Source organism: Vigna unguiculata, chromosome 4 (genome assembly GCF_004118075.2).
Source record: "Vigna unguiculata cultivar IT97K-499-35 chromosome 4, ASM411807v1, whole genome shotgun sequence".
Taxonomy (NCBI): domain Eukaryota; kingdom Viridiplantae; phylum Streptophyta; class Magnoliopsida; order Fabales; family Fabaceae; genus Vigna; species Vigna unguiculata.
The window spans coordinates 12,292,511-12,306,803 of record NC_040282.1 but is presented as its reverse complement, the minus strand read 5'-3'; the positions used below and the strand labels follow the sequence as shown (position 1 = coordinate 12,306,803).

The 14,293-nt window shown below is 30.7% G+C and overlaps 1 protein-coding gene across 1 annotated transcript; it reads left to right on the top strand.

Annotated features, from left to right (window-relative positions):
• Positions 1–799: 799 nt before the first annotated feature.
• LOC114182578 (UPF0481 protein At3g47200-like) lies at positions 800–2,758 on the top strand. The gene is made up of 2 exons (XM_028069475.1): positions 800–1,512; positions 1,935–2,758. Exons 1-2 carry the CDS (start codon positions 857–859, stop codon positions 2,665–2,667), a joined length of 1,389 nt encoding a protein of 462 aa, XP_027925276.1. The 5' UTR covers positions 800–856; the 3' UTR covers positions 2,668–2,758.
• The last annotated feature ends 11,535 nt before the right edge of the window (positions 2,759–14,293 follow it).

Sequence of the window (14,293 nt, the reverse complement as noted above, 5' to 3'; positions counted from 1 at the left end):
CACAAGTACAGCGTCAAAGTAATTTCAATTTTTTTCTTTCTCATTGCTTTTTTTCATTTTAGATTCCGCACTCCCTAGTAACCATAATTAAGATAAACCAATTTGCAATCTAAATGTTATAATTTGAGTGGAAATAAGTAAATTAAAGAACATATATGTAAAAAATTTCCCATAAACTAACTTTCTTCCTCTACAATAAATCAATCTAATAAAACCAAATTTAGAAAAAAAAAATAATCAATCATCGTATCGACTAAATTAAACATTATTTTATAAATTTAAAATTATTGATATTTAAAATAGTCTTTATTAATAAAAATAATATAATTAATTTGTGAATTAAAAGTCTGAATTGGTTTCAAACATTATAACTACCAATCAATGTTTTATCTATTTACTATTATTGATGCTAAGTCTAATTTAAAAATAAAGACTATTTTTAGAATTAATAATAGTAAGTAATTAAAATTTTAGTACATAATATTAAAAATCAATTTAAATTCTAATTCAAAAATCAATTATTTTATTAATAATAAATGTTATTTTATACATCAATAAATTTGAGTTTATGAAATAGCTTCTAACTTAGTATGTTAACTAATTATTTTTGTGCTGTTGATGTTTTTTCATTTGAAAATGACGTTGGATGAATTTGATTCAAGTTTTACCGGTGAGGAATCTTTCCGTAATTTCTTGAAACACGCATGAAATACAAGTTCAGTGATTCTTACACTCCAATTTTCTGACTATTTAAACTGCAATAACATGGAGTGTTTTCATGAACCCCGAACTTCACTTGTCTAAAACAGTCACAAATACCAACAAAACCAATCCTTAAATAGCATTATTGCACAACATGATTGAGACACCATACCTCAGACAGAACTTTACCAAACTACAAAAGGCAAAGGAAACAGCAAAAAGTACAGCTCCAAAGGTACAAAAGGTAGCAAGTTATCTCCGAGATCGAAAGCATTCGAAGAAGCATTACTTACCCAGGTTAGTTTCAATTGGTCCAATCGATCATGATAAACGGAAGCTGGAGCTGGGAGAAAACTACAAGCTTATGTGGGCAGCAATGTACCTTGAACGCACCCAACAACATGATCAAACTCTGTATCAAAGGATTGCATCAAATATCGAACAATTGAAAGAACGGTTTGCCGAGGATGTCATCAGAGACTTCCCTGGTGATGTTGAAAAGCTGTCGTGGATGCTATTTGTGGATGGATGTTCTCTGCTACAAATCTTGGACAGGGGAAACCTTAGACATCCCGAAGACTTGAATGTTAAGGTTGACCAACTGGTTCTTGTGTTGCAGGATGTGCTTTTGTTGGAGAACCAGATTCCCTATGAAGTGCTTAAACTCTTGTCAGACCACCAGAACGATGACACACTGGTAGACAGCATGAACAAGTTTCTTGATACCAACCATCATTTGTCACCAGCTAATAAAGACCGAAAAGGAAAAGATCAATGCAAGGCCAAGTTTGATAACAAGGAAGGAAACAGGTATATACACCAACTTTCAATCTCAAATCCTTGATAGTTTGTATTTCGTATGATAAAAAATAAACTAAACCTAACTTAATCTTATAAAACTGACTTATAAGATGAAATTTGCATCCACTTATATATTATGAAGTTGTCTTATTTAATCGAAGTGGAACTTTCAATACCTTCTCATGCTGAAATATATATATATATCTTGTGTCTGAAATATATATATATCTTGTGTGTGGAACTAAACATTAATGGATGGTCCGAACAACAAACAATAAATTTCATTAAGATAAACTCTAACATATGACTTGTAAGATGAGATTTGCACTTATTTTATTCAAAGCGTAAATAATTGCAGACATATGTAACAAGTTGATATGCCACCAAAATTCAGCCATTATGATATACTTTGAACATGGTTTGTTTCTTAGGTCATTGGATGAATACGGGTACACAAGCGATTATATAAGGAATGAAGATACCCTTCATCAAGAACACAAAATAGAGGTGGGCAAGGGGTCACCTTTTCATCTTCTGGACCAGCTTCACAGACGTGTGGTTGGTGGTGAGTCACAACATCAGAACACAAAGAGGTGCTTCGACACGACAACATACAGGAACATAAAGGAGCTGAGAGCAGCAGGGATTAAACTGAAGTTAGGAAAATCACGCAGGCTGAGAGACATCTTCTTCTCTTATCGCTGGAAGTTTCTTTGTGCCGACCTCACACTTCCTGAGATAACAGTTGATGATACAACAGCTACTACTTTTCATAACCTGATAGCGTATGAGATGTGTCCAGATTTTGAGAACAAGTTCGAGATTAGTTCCTTTGTGGCTTTCATGGACTCGCTCATCGACCACCCTGAGGATGTGAAGGAGCTGAGATCAGCGAAGGTTCTGCACAATTCACTTGGGAGTGATGAGGAAGTGGCGAACCTCTTCAACACCATAAGCGCTGACTTGGTGCCCAACTGTGAGATCTATTCAGATGTTAGACGAGAAATCGAAAAGCACTATAAGAAGAAATATAGGGCTTGGATTGCTCTTGGTTATCATACTTATTTTAGTAACCCTTGGGCAATCATTGGTTTTTTTGCTGCCCTTTTTGCCCTAGTTCTCACTTTCATCCAAACTTGGTTTGCCATTCCCCCTAAATGCTGAAATTTCTTTCCTACTTTTCAATTTCTGTCATAAAACTTTCTTCATGCGTTTGCTACTCTTTTCTAATCAAAATTTGGAGTTTCACTTTGTAAGAGGCTCACAATAAAATTCTGTTTCTTGATTAATGTATCTCAGAAAGTTTGTGTTAAAATTTATCAATCTTATATTGTGTTCTCTATTTTTAACATGACATTATAAAATATTATTCTTTTGTTTTTGTTGATACTGCTACAAATTTTATATTTGAGGATCATTATAAAAAGAAAGTTCCACGAAGTTGTATCAAAATATATATATATATATATATATATATATATATATATATATATATATATATATATATATATATATATATATAATGCAAAAAGTCCAAGAATAATGCATGCACTATAGAAGAGTAAAAAATATTGATAATTAGTAACTATCATTCGTAAAATGTAACATCCCCGAAATTTGTTTTTAAATGTGTTAAAATATATAAATTATTTATAAACTCCTAAATTGAATATGTATAATATGTTAATCTAAACTATATGAAAAGAAACACTTCTCGAAGTTATCCTTATACACATATCTAATATTTTGACATCTGTCCAATTTTTTGGTTTTTTTGTCATTCTCCTCTTTTAACTTTTTTAACCTTTCCGCTTTCCACCTAGCTCATCTTTTAGGTTTTATGGCTTATGAGGATGGCTTATGAATTTTAAATTTCTTTCGTTTTCTCTCCCTCCTAAACACTCTTTCTGCTCCTCCTCCCTTCTCCTTCCTAAACACCCTTTCTACTCCTCCTCCATTTTTCGGTTCCAAGAAAAAAACAATTTAGTTGTTATAAAATTGGTTGATGTATATTGCTTTCACTTTGGTTGATCGTGTTGGAATAACGAGGATGACGACAAGGACGGGCGCTGGCTCCGGTGATGGCGCTAACTCGGGATCGTGCTGTCGTTTCTGTTTATGAGGATTGCGATCTTGAGGTGCTGACTCAAAGTTTTCGTGTAAAAGGGTATGCTTTTCTTTTCTTTTTTATTAGTACCATTTGTGTGTTCTAGAGTTTTCTAACTTTTCTTATTCTTCTTCCCTTTGTATTTTAACGTTTTTTCTATTTAAGAGTAGATTGAAGACTTTTAAAGACCTAAGATGAAGTTCTGAAGGCAGAAGAATGAAAAATAATTATTAAGAGGTTCTATATGTAGAAAGGTTTGATTTTTATTATTTCCCCATTTTTTTGAGTTTGATTTTATTAATTCTTCAGAGTTACTTATTTCTTCTGCTTCGATCAAGTAAGATTTCTGAGTTGGCTTTCGTTTGTTTTTGTGACAGATGTCTCCAAAAAAGCTTTACATCTTCGATGTTTTATTTTAATAGAACAATGTTTAAACGGTTAGTATGTGTAGTTTCATAACTTTGGTTATCTTTTTATCATTAATGTTTTCATTTTACTAATAAATTTATGTTACGAGTTCCTCATGCCATGATTTTATTCCCTTTTGAAGGAAGTTGAATAAAGGTTAAATCTTTAAGGTAATTTTATTATGATCACAACCTAACTGTATTTGAAGCTTTGAACAAGATCTATGGCTGATCAAGTAGTATTTATTCTAAACTTTTCAAACATGTTATTGGCTGCTTTCTAAATTTGAATCAATATTATGTTTTACGAGTTCCTTATGTTATGGTTTTATTCCTTTTTAAAGAAAGTTGAAGAAAGGTTAAATCTTTAAGGCAATTTTGTGTTAATTTTTTGAGAACTTTTGGTTTTGAAATTTTCAAGTTTGGAGAAACAAGGTTTGGAAGCAAGGATTAAGGTGGTTTGCAAAAGAGGATTAAAAAAGATTCGATTTTTAGTCTTTTTTTTTATGCTTCAAATGCTTCTCATTTTTTCTTTTTCTGAACTTTTGTAGTCGCCGTTGACAGAGGGGATGTCGAAGTAAATTTTTTTCTATTGATGGGAATTTTTGTAAGGTGATTTTTTTTTTTGTGAAATGTTGTTGGTGATTTCAAGTGAAATGTTGTAGCAATTCAAATAAACACTTGCACAGATAGGTTTTGTTCTTCCTGGTAAGCTTTATTTTATTTTTAGGTTTTCTAGGTTTTGTTTTCTTATTTGATTTTATTTCATGGTTCATCGGGTTTTTTTTTTTTGGAGAAGTTCTACATATCAAGGAAAGTTACGGTGGGAGTGATTCATCTCATCTTCGTTTATTGTGGTTATGGTGTTATACTTTTTCATCATCTAAGATCCAAGGCCATTTGGTTACTTTAATGTTGATCCTTATTGAGGCTACAAAATTGGTTGCAAAGCTTGATGAGAAGGAAATAAAAATAGTTTACCAATGCTTAGACAAGTTGATTTCATTGATGGGGTCCTCCATGCAGGTCTCCCTAGTTGTTGGCTATTTTATTTATTTTGCTGATGAATATATTATTGGGTAATTTTTCAATAATGTGTTGCTTTTGCTCCAGGGTTTCTCTGGGATGAATAGGTTTAGCTAGAGTAGATGGAGTAAAGTCCAGTGTGAGATGATATTGGCGTTTCTTATCATTTGCTTATTATTTCTAGCCAAGGTATTTTTTGTGAGGAACTTTGTGTCTTTCAATGAAGGACAAACATTGTTTAACCTTGGCTTAACTTTTTGAGATGAGTTATCAGCTAAAATTACTGTAACCTTTTTCCTTAACTGCAACTTTGTATTTCCATGCCTTAACTGCAACTAAAATTAGAGTAATTTATGTAGATATATATAATATTGTTGAATTTGTATTCTTCTCTCATGAAGGACTTCGTGATATCATATTTCAGGGATAAAATGAAGAAAGTAAACAAACTCTTAAAGAGCTTGAAACTAAGCACATCAACTATAGGAAAAGACAAACAAACTTCTTTACTTCTACTTTGTATGTCAGGATTCATCCAAAATTGAAGCCCTTATGAAAGGAGGCGAGGAATCCATTTATTTGAAACCAAAACTTGAGGACAATATTTCAAAACTGCAAAAGTTATTGCTTGATGAGGAGAAGATCTTGGATGAAATCACAAAGAGTTCCAAAGGTGGACTTTTATCATTTTTATTAATTTATTTCCAATATAGTGTTGTCTATTAATAAAAATATAGTGTTGTTTAATCATAATTTTTTTATAAACAGTTTGGGAACCTTCCATAACTTGTCTCCCTGTTTTGCCTTACTGTTTTTTCAAGCTACCAATGATATGGATAAAAGGTCATTTTCCATGAGTATCTCATTTTATAAAGGTTACATCCCTTTCTTCTTAACTTCTTTTTATTGACTTTTATCTAACACTGTGTCCTGCATATTACTAATTTTTTTCTTTCATTTTTAAATATTTCTCTTTATTTATAACAGTCACCACTAGTGCAAAATAAGTATATTAGATCGATTCCACAACCGATCTAATATGCACTGATGTAATATGTCAAAGACATATTAGATCGGTTCTAAAACAACCAATCTAATGCCTTTTACTGAAAAGAAAAAAAAAACATTTCGAAAGTGACCATGCAAAGGGGCAAAGGAGAAACCAACCACCAAAGACCACCAACAAACCACCACGGACCAACACCAATGAACCACTAAGTGAACCACCAACGAACCACCATGGAGAACACCGCACCCCAACCGCAAACTTGACTAAGAGACTTCACGAAACACCATGGGGACCAGCGGCACACATGCGGTAAAGCAGCGGCGTCACAAATTTGCTTCATTTGCAAAGGAGATGGGAAAGCACCAAGCACCAAGCACCGAGAAAGACAACTACAAAGAGAGCTTTCTCCACAAACAAAAACCCTAGGCATGAGAAAAGGAGGGAAAAAAACTAACTTGTTGCATTGGTTGTTGAAAAGTGGCATGGAAGAGAAGAAGAAGCTTGTTGAAGCACGATGTTATGGTGGTAGGGCACGATGACGGTGGTCAATGGCGCTAAGAGAAGAAGACGCAGTGGAGGCACAAGAGAGAAGACCACAGGAGGCACGAGAGAGAAGACGAAGTTTGAAAAATAAAAAGGGTTTTCGTAATTTGTAGTGCATAAAACATATTAGATCGGTTGTTTTTTTAACCGATCTAATATGTACATATTAGATTGGTTGTTCTTTATATAACCGATCTAATATGTATACATTAGATCGGTTCTCCCTATAACCGATTTAAAATACTCTTTAGTATTTACAAAATTGCCACAGTGTTTTAAATTAAATCGGTTCCGCTTCGACCGATCTTATATTTTGTTCTAATATCACCATTTTGCACTAGTGTACCTACATGCTAGATGAAATCATATGGAGTTAAATAGCCAACAATTTTCACTTTGGTGCAACAACTGCCGAATCAAATTTATGAATAAGCCTTTGAGAATCCTACTATTTCAATTCCAAACACAACCTATTCTTTTATTTATAAATATGTTTTCAGTTCCTTTTTCTTGATCAATAGGTTGTTCTAGTAGTTGAAAGCTTGATGGTTAACATTGCATTCACCATTATTTGGTTATCCAAGATCACTAGCATGTAATCTTTAAAGAATGGAAATGTTCAATGGAGTACCAATACATTTTAAGAATTGGACGAGAGAAAACTATAGTTTCCATTTATATTCCTGTCCTTCTTCTCTTTTTCTATTGTTGAAGAAATTGAATTATAGATTTGAGAATTACTTAGTATAAACCATTGATATGACTTAATTTGACAATGCTAAATATTTTCCTGTTGTTTTTCTAAAAGGTAGAAGACATTAGAATATTGAGCAAGGAAAATATAATTTTCTTAAGTGATTCATTTAGTCTCACTGACGTGGTTTTTGTGATTACATTTATAGAAAGAGCAGGATACCTGCAAGGACATCAAGAATAAGATAAAGATGGCAACAAGAAATATTAAAAATTTTCATGAAGCAAATACATAAAGCTTCATAAATTTCAGATTTCGATAATAAAAACAACGTTCATATGCTTAAATGTAAATTAATTTCGTAAGTTATTGCTTGTCAGCAAAATTAATTGTTCGGTTTGTTTCAATTATTATTCTTTTCATGAAAAATCACCTTTGCTTTGCATAAAAAAAGATAGTTATAATTTTATTTTAGAATGTTTTATATAGTTTTTCAAAAATAAATCTGAATCACAGAAGACTAGATTACTAATTATTTTGAATAGCTCACGAAAAAAGTTGATAAGTTTTCTTTCAAATTAAAACTATATTTTATAAATGTAATAAAAATAACTTTTACTTTTTATATATTCTCTAAAGTATTAATTATTGTTTATATACATATATCCTTAAAATTGTTTTTTTTAAAGTTCTAAATTTCTAAGTAACCTTTAGAGATATATGTAGTGTGAAGAAACTTCTAAAAACAAAATTTAAAACAAAATTAATTATTTATTGAATATTAAAAACAAAATTAATTACTATAATATTTTCATATTTATTATATTATGTTTAACTTTTATTATAAATTTAATGTCTATGTTGATAGCAACATCTGCATGTAATTTTGTTTAAAACTTTTAACATGAATTTCAGGTTTCTCTAAATTTTTTTAATAGGGATCATATAATCTCAAAATATGTTTGCATTTCTCCATTTTTTCTTTAAGTTGATTATTCACGTGTGGACAATACTTTGCACGAGACCACCAAAGTTCACAATATACCTAGTGGCGGAGCACTGTTAGGGCAGGGAGGGGCCATGGCCCCCCAAAAGTTTTAAATTTTTTTTATATTATATATATTTTAATTTTTTTAATATTATAAATATTAAAAAATATATTATAATTAAATCAAATATTTTATTTCTTTTATAAACATAATAATTAATGTTAATACATAATAAAATATAACATTAAACATAATAAAAAATAAAGAATAAAAAGATTTATCAAGATATTTTTTTTATTTTTATTTATTATGATTTGAGTTTCTCACAAATTGTTCTCATATTCCATTCTCACCTGTTTTTTCTTGTTTTTTAAGAGAAAAATATCTATTATTTTTGCTCTTATTTCTCCTCTGTCCTCTTCCATTCTCATGGGAGAAAAGAAGAAGGTAATTCTTTGGTCTCAGTTGATAGTGAAATATTAGTTTAATAATTTATTTAATGATCCTCTTTTATATTAATAGTTTATTTCATGAATATGGAAGAAAACATATTGTACTATGTGTTTTTTTATAACCGAATCTTAATTGTGGTTCCATTATATGTCTTGAGTTTCTCACAAGTTGTTCTCATATCTCCTTCTCAGCGTTTTCTTTTGTTTTTGAAGAGAAAAATATCTATCATTTTTGCTCTTATTTCTCCTCTATTCTCTTCCATACTCTAGAAAAAAAAGAAGGTAATTCTTTGGTCTCAATTGATAGTGAAATATTAGTTTAATAATTTATTTAATGAGCCTGTTTTATATTAATTTTTTATTTTATGAACATAGAAGAAAAAATATTATACTGTGTGTTTTTTTTATAACTGAATTTTAATTGTAGTTCCATTATATGTCTTGAGTTTCTCACAAATTGTTCTCACCTATCTTCTTTTGTTTATGAAGATAAAAAGATATGTTATTTTTGCTCTCATCTTTCGGCAGTTTTCTTCCATTCTTGAAAAAATAAAGAAGTTAATTCTCTCTTGTCTCACTTCATAGTAAACTATTAGTTTAATCATTTATTTAATCAACCTCTTGTATATTAATTTTTTATTTTATGAAAATAGAAAACAAATATTGTACTTTGTGTTTTTTATAACTGGATTTTAAGTGTGGTTTGATTATTATTGAATTTTATTTTGATAATTTTTTAGATATGTGTGATTTCTTTTTTAGTTATTGTTATACTAAATTATGTATTTACTTTTATTTCATTTGTGACAATAATTAAATATATAAATTTTTGATGTATTATTTTGGCTCCCCCAACAATTTTCGTCAAGATCTGCCACTGAATATACGTATATTTTATTTTAACAACTATAAGTACATATACATTTCATTTTAATATAATATATAACTAACAACTCTAGTCGTAAAACACAAATAATTGAGAGTCAATGTCTGATAACAATATCTTAATATAGGACTTTATTGAATACAGTCGGTTAAATATTATACTACGATTTATTAGCCAACACTATCCTCTAAATCAAAAGTTAACAATCCAATATAATGTGTTTTTTATTGGTATTTTTTCTTCTTCTTCTTATTATTAGTATTGTTATTATAATTATTATTTTAGTGTTTTTATTTTATAAGGACCAAAGTTGACAATAACAAATTTTAATTTTACAATACTATTATTCTTTTATATATTAATTATTATATCAATTTTATAATATAACACGAATAAATTTATGTGCAAATACATAATAAAAAAAAATATATAGACCGTGCATAGTCACGGGTATCATGCCAGTTTTATATAATTAAAATTGAAACAAAAGGGATGTAAAGGATATAAAGTATATAAATTTTTCAGAAACACTATAGACTTCCTTCAACTTAGGTACATCAAATCATCTACTCCTTTACCAATCATGATCACAGTCATATGATAACCACAAATAGAAATCAAAGAATGAGAAAATATGATAATAATAACAGAATGAAATCTTTAATTAAAGAAGATTTTGTAGAGGATTTTTGAGAAAGGTAAGTAAAAGAACAAAAATATGTAAATGATGTAGAAGAAAACTTCCTACTAACAAAAGTAATAGCTTTAAAATATGCATAGGTTTCAATAGCTTTTGGATATTAGAATACGCTAACCTAGGTTGGAATAACTAACCTTAGATTCTTATGTGTAAAATGGAGTCTCAAATTTCACCTATGGACTTTTATGGAGCGTTCAAGACAGTGTGTCTAGAGACTTCTAGAGTTGTTGCTAGCCTTCTAGATTATGGATCATTGTATCTTACCTCTTTTCCATTTACTTTTTACATGCTCATTATCATCTATCGTTAATTTCCATTCCATTTCTCTCGTATACTTTGTGTTTTTTAGGTTTCATCTCTTGTCTTTCCATCTCTGAAAGCTTGTCAAGAACCACCCAACTCTCTCACCACACATTGCCCAAATTCCCATCAAAATGCTAACAAGAACTCACAAAATCACCAAATTTCCCTCGTCTATAGCTTACTCATAAAAACACTAAATTTCCGTTGTGTATAGCTTGGAATATTAGAACAAGAGACAAACTTTGCTAAATAAAGTGGTAACGGGATGAATTGGTTTTAAAGCTTTTTTAGTTAAAAATTTATTTCTTAAAATGTTTTCAATATATAAAAACTAGAATCTATCAATATTGATTAATATATAAAAGAAATGAATGAATAATAAATATGATAGAAAGAATGAAAAACACACCAAAAATTTATAATGATTCAGACAGTACAAGAAAATATTTTATTATCAACCAATTTTACTGAAAAATAATAATTTTTCACTCTATTAGCAAATTTAGATACCGATTTATAAACTAAAAATTATTGGTAATTAAAATAATTTTTAAATTGGTCACTATAGTGAATTTGTCTCTAGATTGATCACTAGCATTAGATACCAAAAAAATTGGTCTCTAAATTTGTATCTAACTTTGTCACTAATGGGGCAAATTTAGAAACTAATTTTTTTTGTAGCTAAACCCTTGATAACTAATGTTAGTGACCAATTTAGAGACCAATTCATTACAATGACTAATTTAAAAACTATTTTAGCTACCAATAATTTTTAGTTTATAAATTGATATATAAATTTGTCACTACAGTGACTAATTATTTTTTTACCCTTAAAATTGGTCACTAGTAAGAGATTTTCTTGTAATGAGATCATCATTGATCATACGTTCAATCTTAACTTTCCCCTCCAAAAAAATTGGTTTCATTGACAACAAATGGGTTTAAACAAACCAATAAAGAAATAGTTTGGCTAAAATTTTCTACCCGTGGAGTATGTAATTTGACCGTTGCTGAAAGGCAACAATTTTTTTCCTAAAGCTACAAATGTTTTAAAATCGTTGCCTTAGATGGAAATACCACACATTTTAGTCGATGCTTAGGAAACACATTATTTTATAGTTTTAGGTAACACACTTTAAATGATGTATATTCTTTATGTCTTGTTTAGAAGAAGATATTTAGAAGGCTAATTCATTTATTTGAAGAAATTAAATTTTTTACATTAAAATGACTTGTTTGGATAAAAAAATTAGAAGGAAATTAAAATTTAAGAAATTTTGGAAGGTGATAAGTGTTCAGTTTTAGTTAAATTGCATATTATTTAGACACATATCTTTCTTAAATTCAATGCAAAAATTACTAAAACAACTCCTTTTGCATTAAAATATATGGATTGTGGAGTGAAAAAATTATAATAAGTGGAATTTAACATATTTGTACTATTTTTGCAGGAAAAATGAAAAAAATTAAGAAATTGGTGCTAAATCCCAAAGTTGAAGCTCAACTAGAAGAGATGAAATGAGAAAATTCAAAATATGAGCCTAAGCTAGAGTAGCGATATTGGCGCTAAGCCACATTTAAGGAAACCTTCACTATAAGGAAATCCAAAGCTCTAGAATGACAGCTGAGCTTCAAGAGAAAACCCCCATGGAAGGGAAAGCTCCATTGCTGATCACCAAGTTGACTACCCAAGCTTGGGAGCAAACCTACTCATTAAGGAAACCTTCATAGTTGATCTACTTGGAGGAGAGTTAGAACAATACTTAGAATTTTTATAAATATAGAGCATGTCTCTATTATTTTCATGTTGATTTTGTAAGTCATTCTAGATAGGGAAACTCCATTAGCTTAGGTTCATATTATAACATCCTTTGTAAGCTATGGAAGGAGGAAAACTACTCCATGTTCTTGTTATGTTCTTGTTGTATATATCATTATGAGCAGTTAAGTTCTTCCTCAGTGGGATTAGATGTAACTTCTAAACTCTCTGTACTACACTTGTTTGATATATATTATGTTTCTATTTTTAACGATGCAAAACCCTCTCAATGTAAAAAGTAAAAGTCCACGGGCACAAGCAAGTAAATCAAGCTCCACTAAGATCAAATATGAGTACAAGAAAATCAAATAAAAAGCACAAAAAAGTTCCTATAACCAGCCAATACATCAAAGAAATAAAGCTTTCAAATAGGAAGAACAAAGAAAGAGAAATCTAAAATAGAACAATAGTGCGAGATTGATTTCTCTAACCTCATACCTCTTATTGACGATCCCAACAAAATAAAGAACCTTATGCCGCAAATCTACTACCAAACTTTCAGCTCGATCCAACGATGAACAAATAAAAAGTCACAACTTTACTGAAGCAACTCCATGAACATGCTAACAAATTTTCTCTGTTGGGGTGCAAAAATAAATCTATGTTTTTTACCAAAAATACCCCTCTCCACTTAGATTAAATAGTGAGACAAAATAAATTTGACTAGATTAGACATTTTAGACACATAGTTGTGAGCCAACCCAACAAAAATGTCAATGTATGGATTTTATTTTTAGTATAGTCACTAGTGCAGTTTTGACTATTTAACTCGCGTTATAGGCCTTGGTTATCAGGAAATCGAAGCATATAATGGCGCAACGGCACTTTTACAATTCCTACCAGCTTTTCTGCGTCGGTTCCCTCAATAACCGAAGCAGAACCTACTTTTCTGCCTCGGTTGCAGTAGACCCGCTGCCATAAAGCTTTTAGGCTTCGGTTTCCCTAACCTGAAGCAAAAAATTAACTGGGAGAGTGACATTTGGCCTCGCTTATAATTGAACCGAGGCCAAAAATCACTATTTTACCTCGGTTAAAAATTGAACTGAGGCCATATACCAAGTTAGGGATTCAAAATGCAAATGCATTGTTCTTCATTTTCTACAATGCAACATTCGTGTTTTCTCTCCTCTGAACACGCCGCAGCCATCCACAACCGTCATTGTCCTGCCTCCATTCACGCCATTAGCCACCGTCGAGCCACCTTCCACGCTATTGCGGTCATTTGGGTTCCACAATAGCTGTTGGCTCGTCCCACGCAGCCACCGCGCCAGTCTCCGTTGCGCCACCATTCCACGCCATCAACAACTGTTTGTTTTCCCCAAACTAAGCTTCTCCATTGTCTGTTAGTCTCTCGTGCCACCCTTCCTCCTGTTTCGGCAAGCCACCGTCGCACTCTACCATGTTCTCCCTACGTGTAGTGGTTAGTTAAAATTCAAAAAATTACGTGATTCCCCTTTTTTTATTTTGCATTTTGTATAATTGTTTTTGTGATTTAGGCTATTTTTTTGCGTTTTGTTAGGCTTTTGTTGGGATTTTCTTGGTTTTTATTTTTTTTCTCCTATTTTTTATTATTTCTTGTGTTTCTATGGTTGTGTTCTTTATCAGGTATTGTTGCACTGTGGTGGGACTGTATAACTTTCGGGAACGTGAGTATCGTTGCATCCTCCCATTGTTATTCGCTTCACTTTTCATGCTCCCAGGTTCTTATTTTTGTAATGAGTCTATGAATTTATAGTCTATTGTGTATTAGTTTTATTGTATGTATATGTGATTAATTATTTTCTTAAATTAATCTCTTATTTTGCAGACATTCAAGAGTACTACACCAATTATTGCGAAATCCATAAAGTTTAGT

Bases quoted from the DNA above. Each gene is read 5' to 3' on its own strand.
- LOC114182578 (XM_028069475.1), top strand. From the start codon at position 857: ATGATTGAGACACCATACCTCAGACAGAACTTTACCAAACTACAAAAG. The intron at 1,513-1,934 runs GTATATACACCA...TTTGTTTCTTAG, and splicing joins GATAACAAGGAAGGAAACAG to GTCATTGGATGAATACGGGT.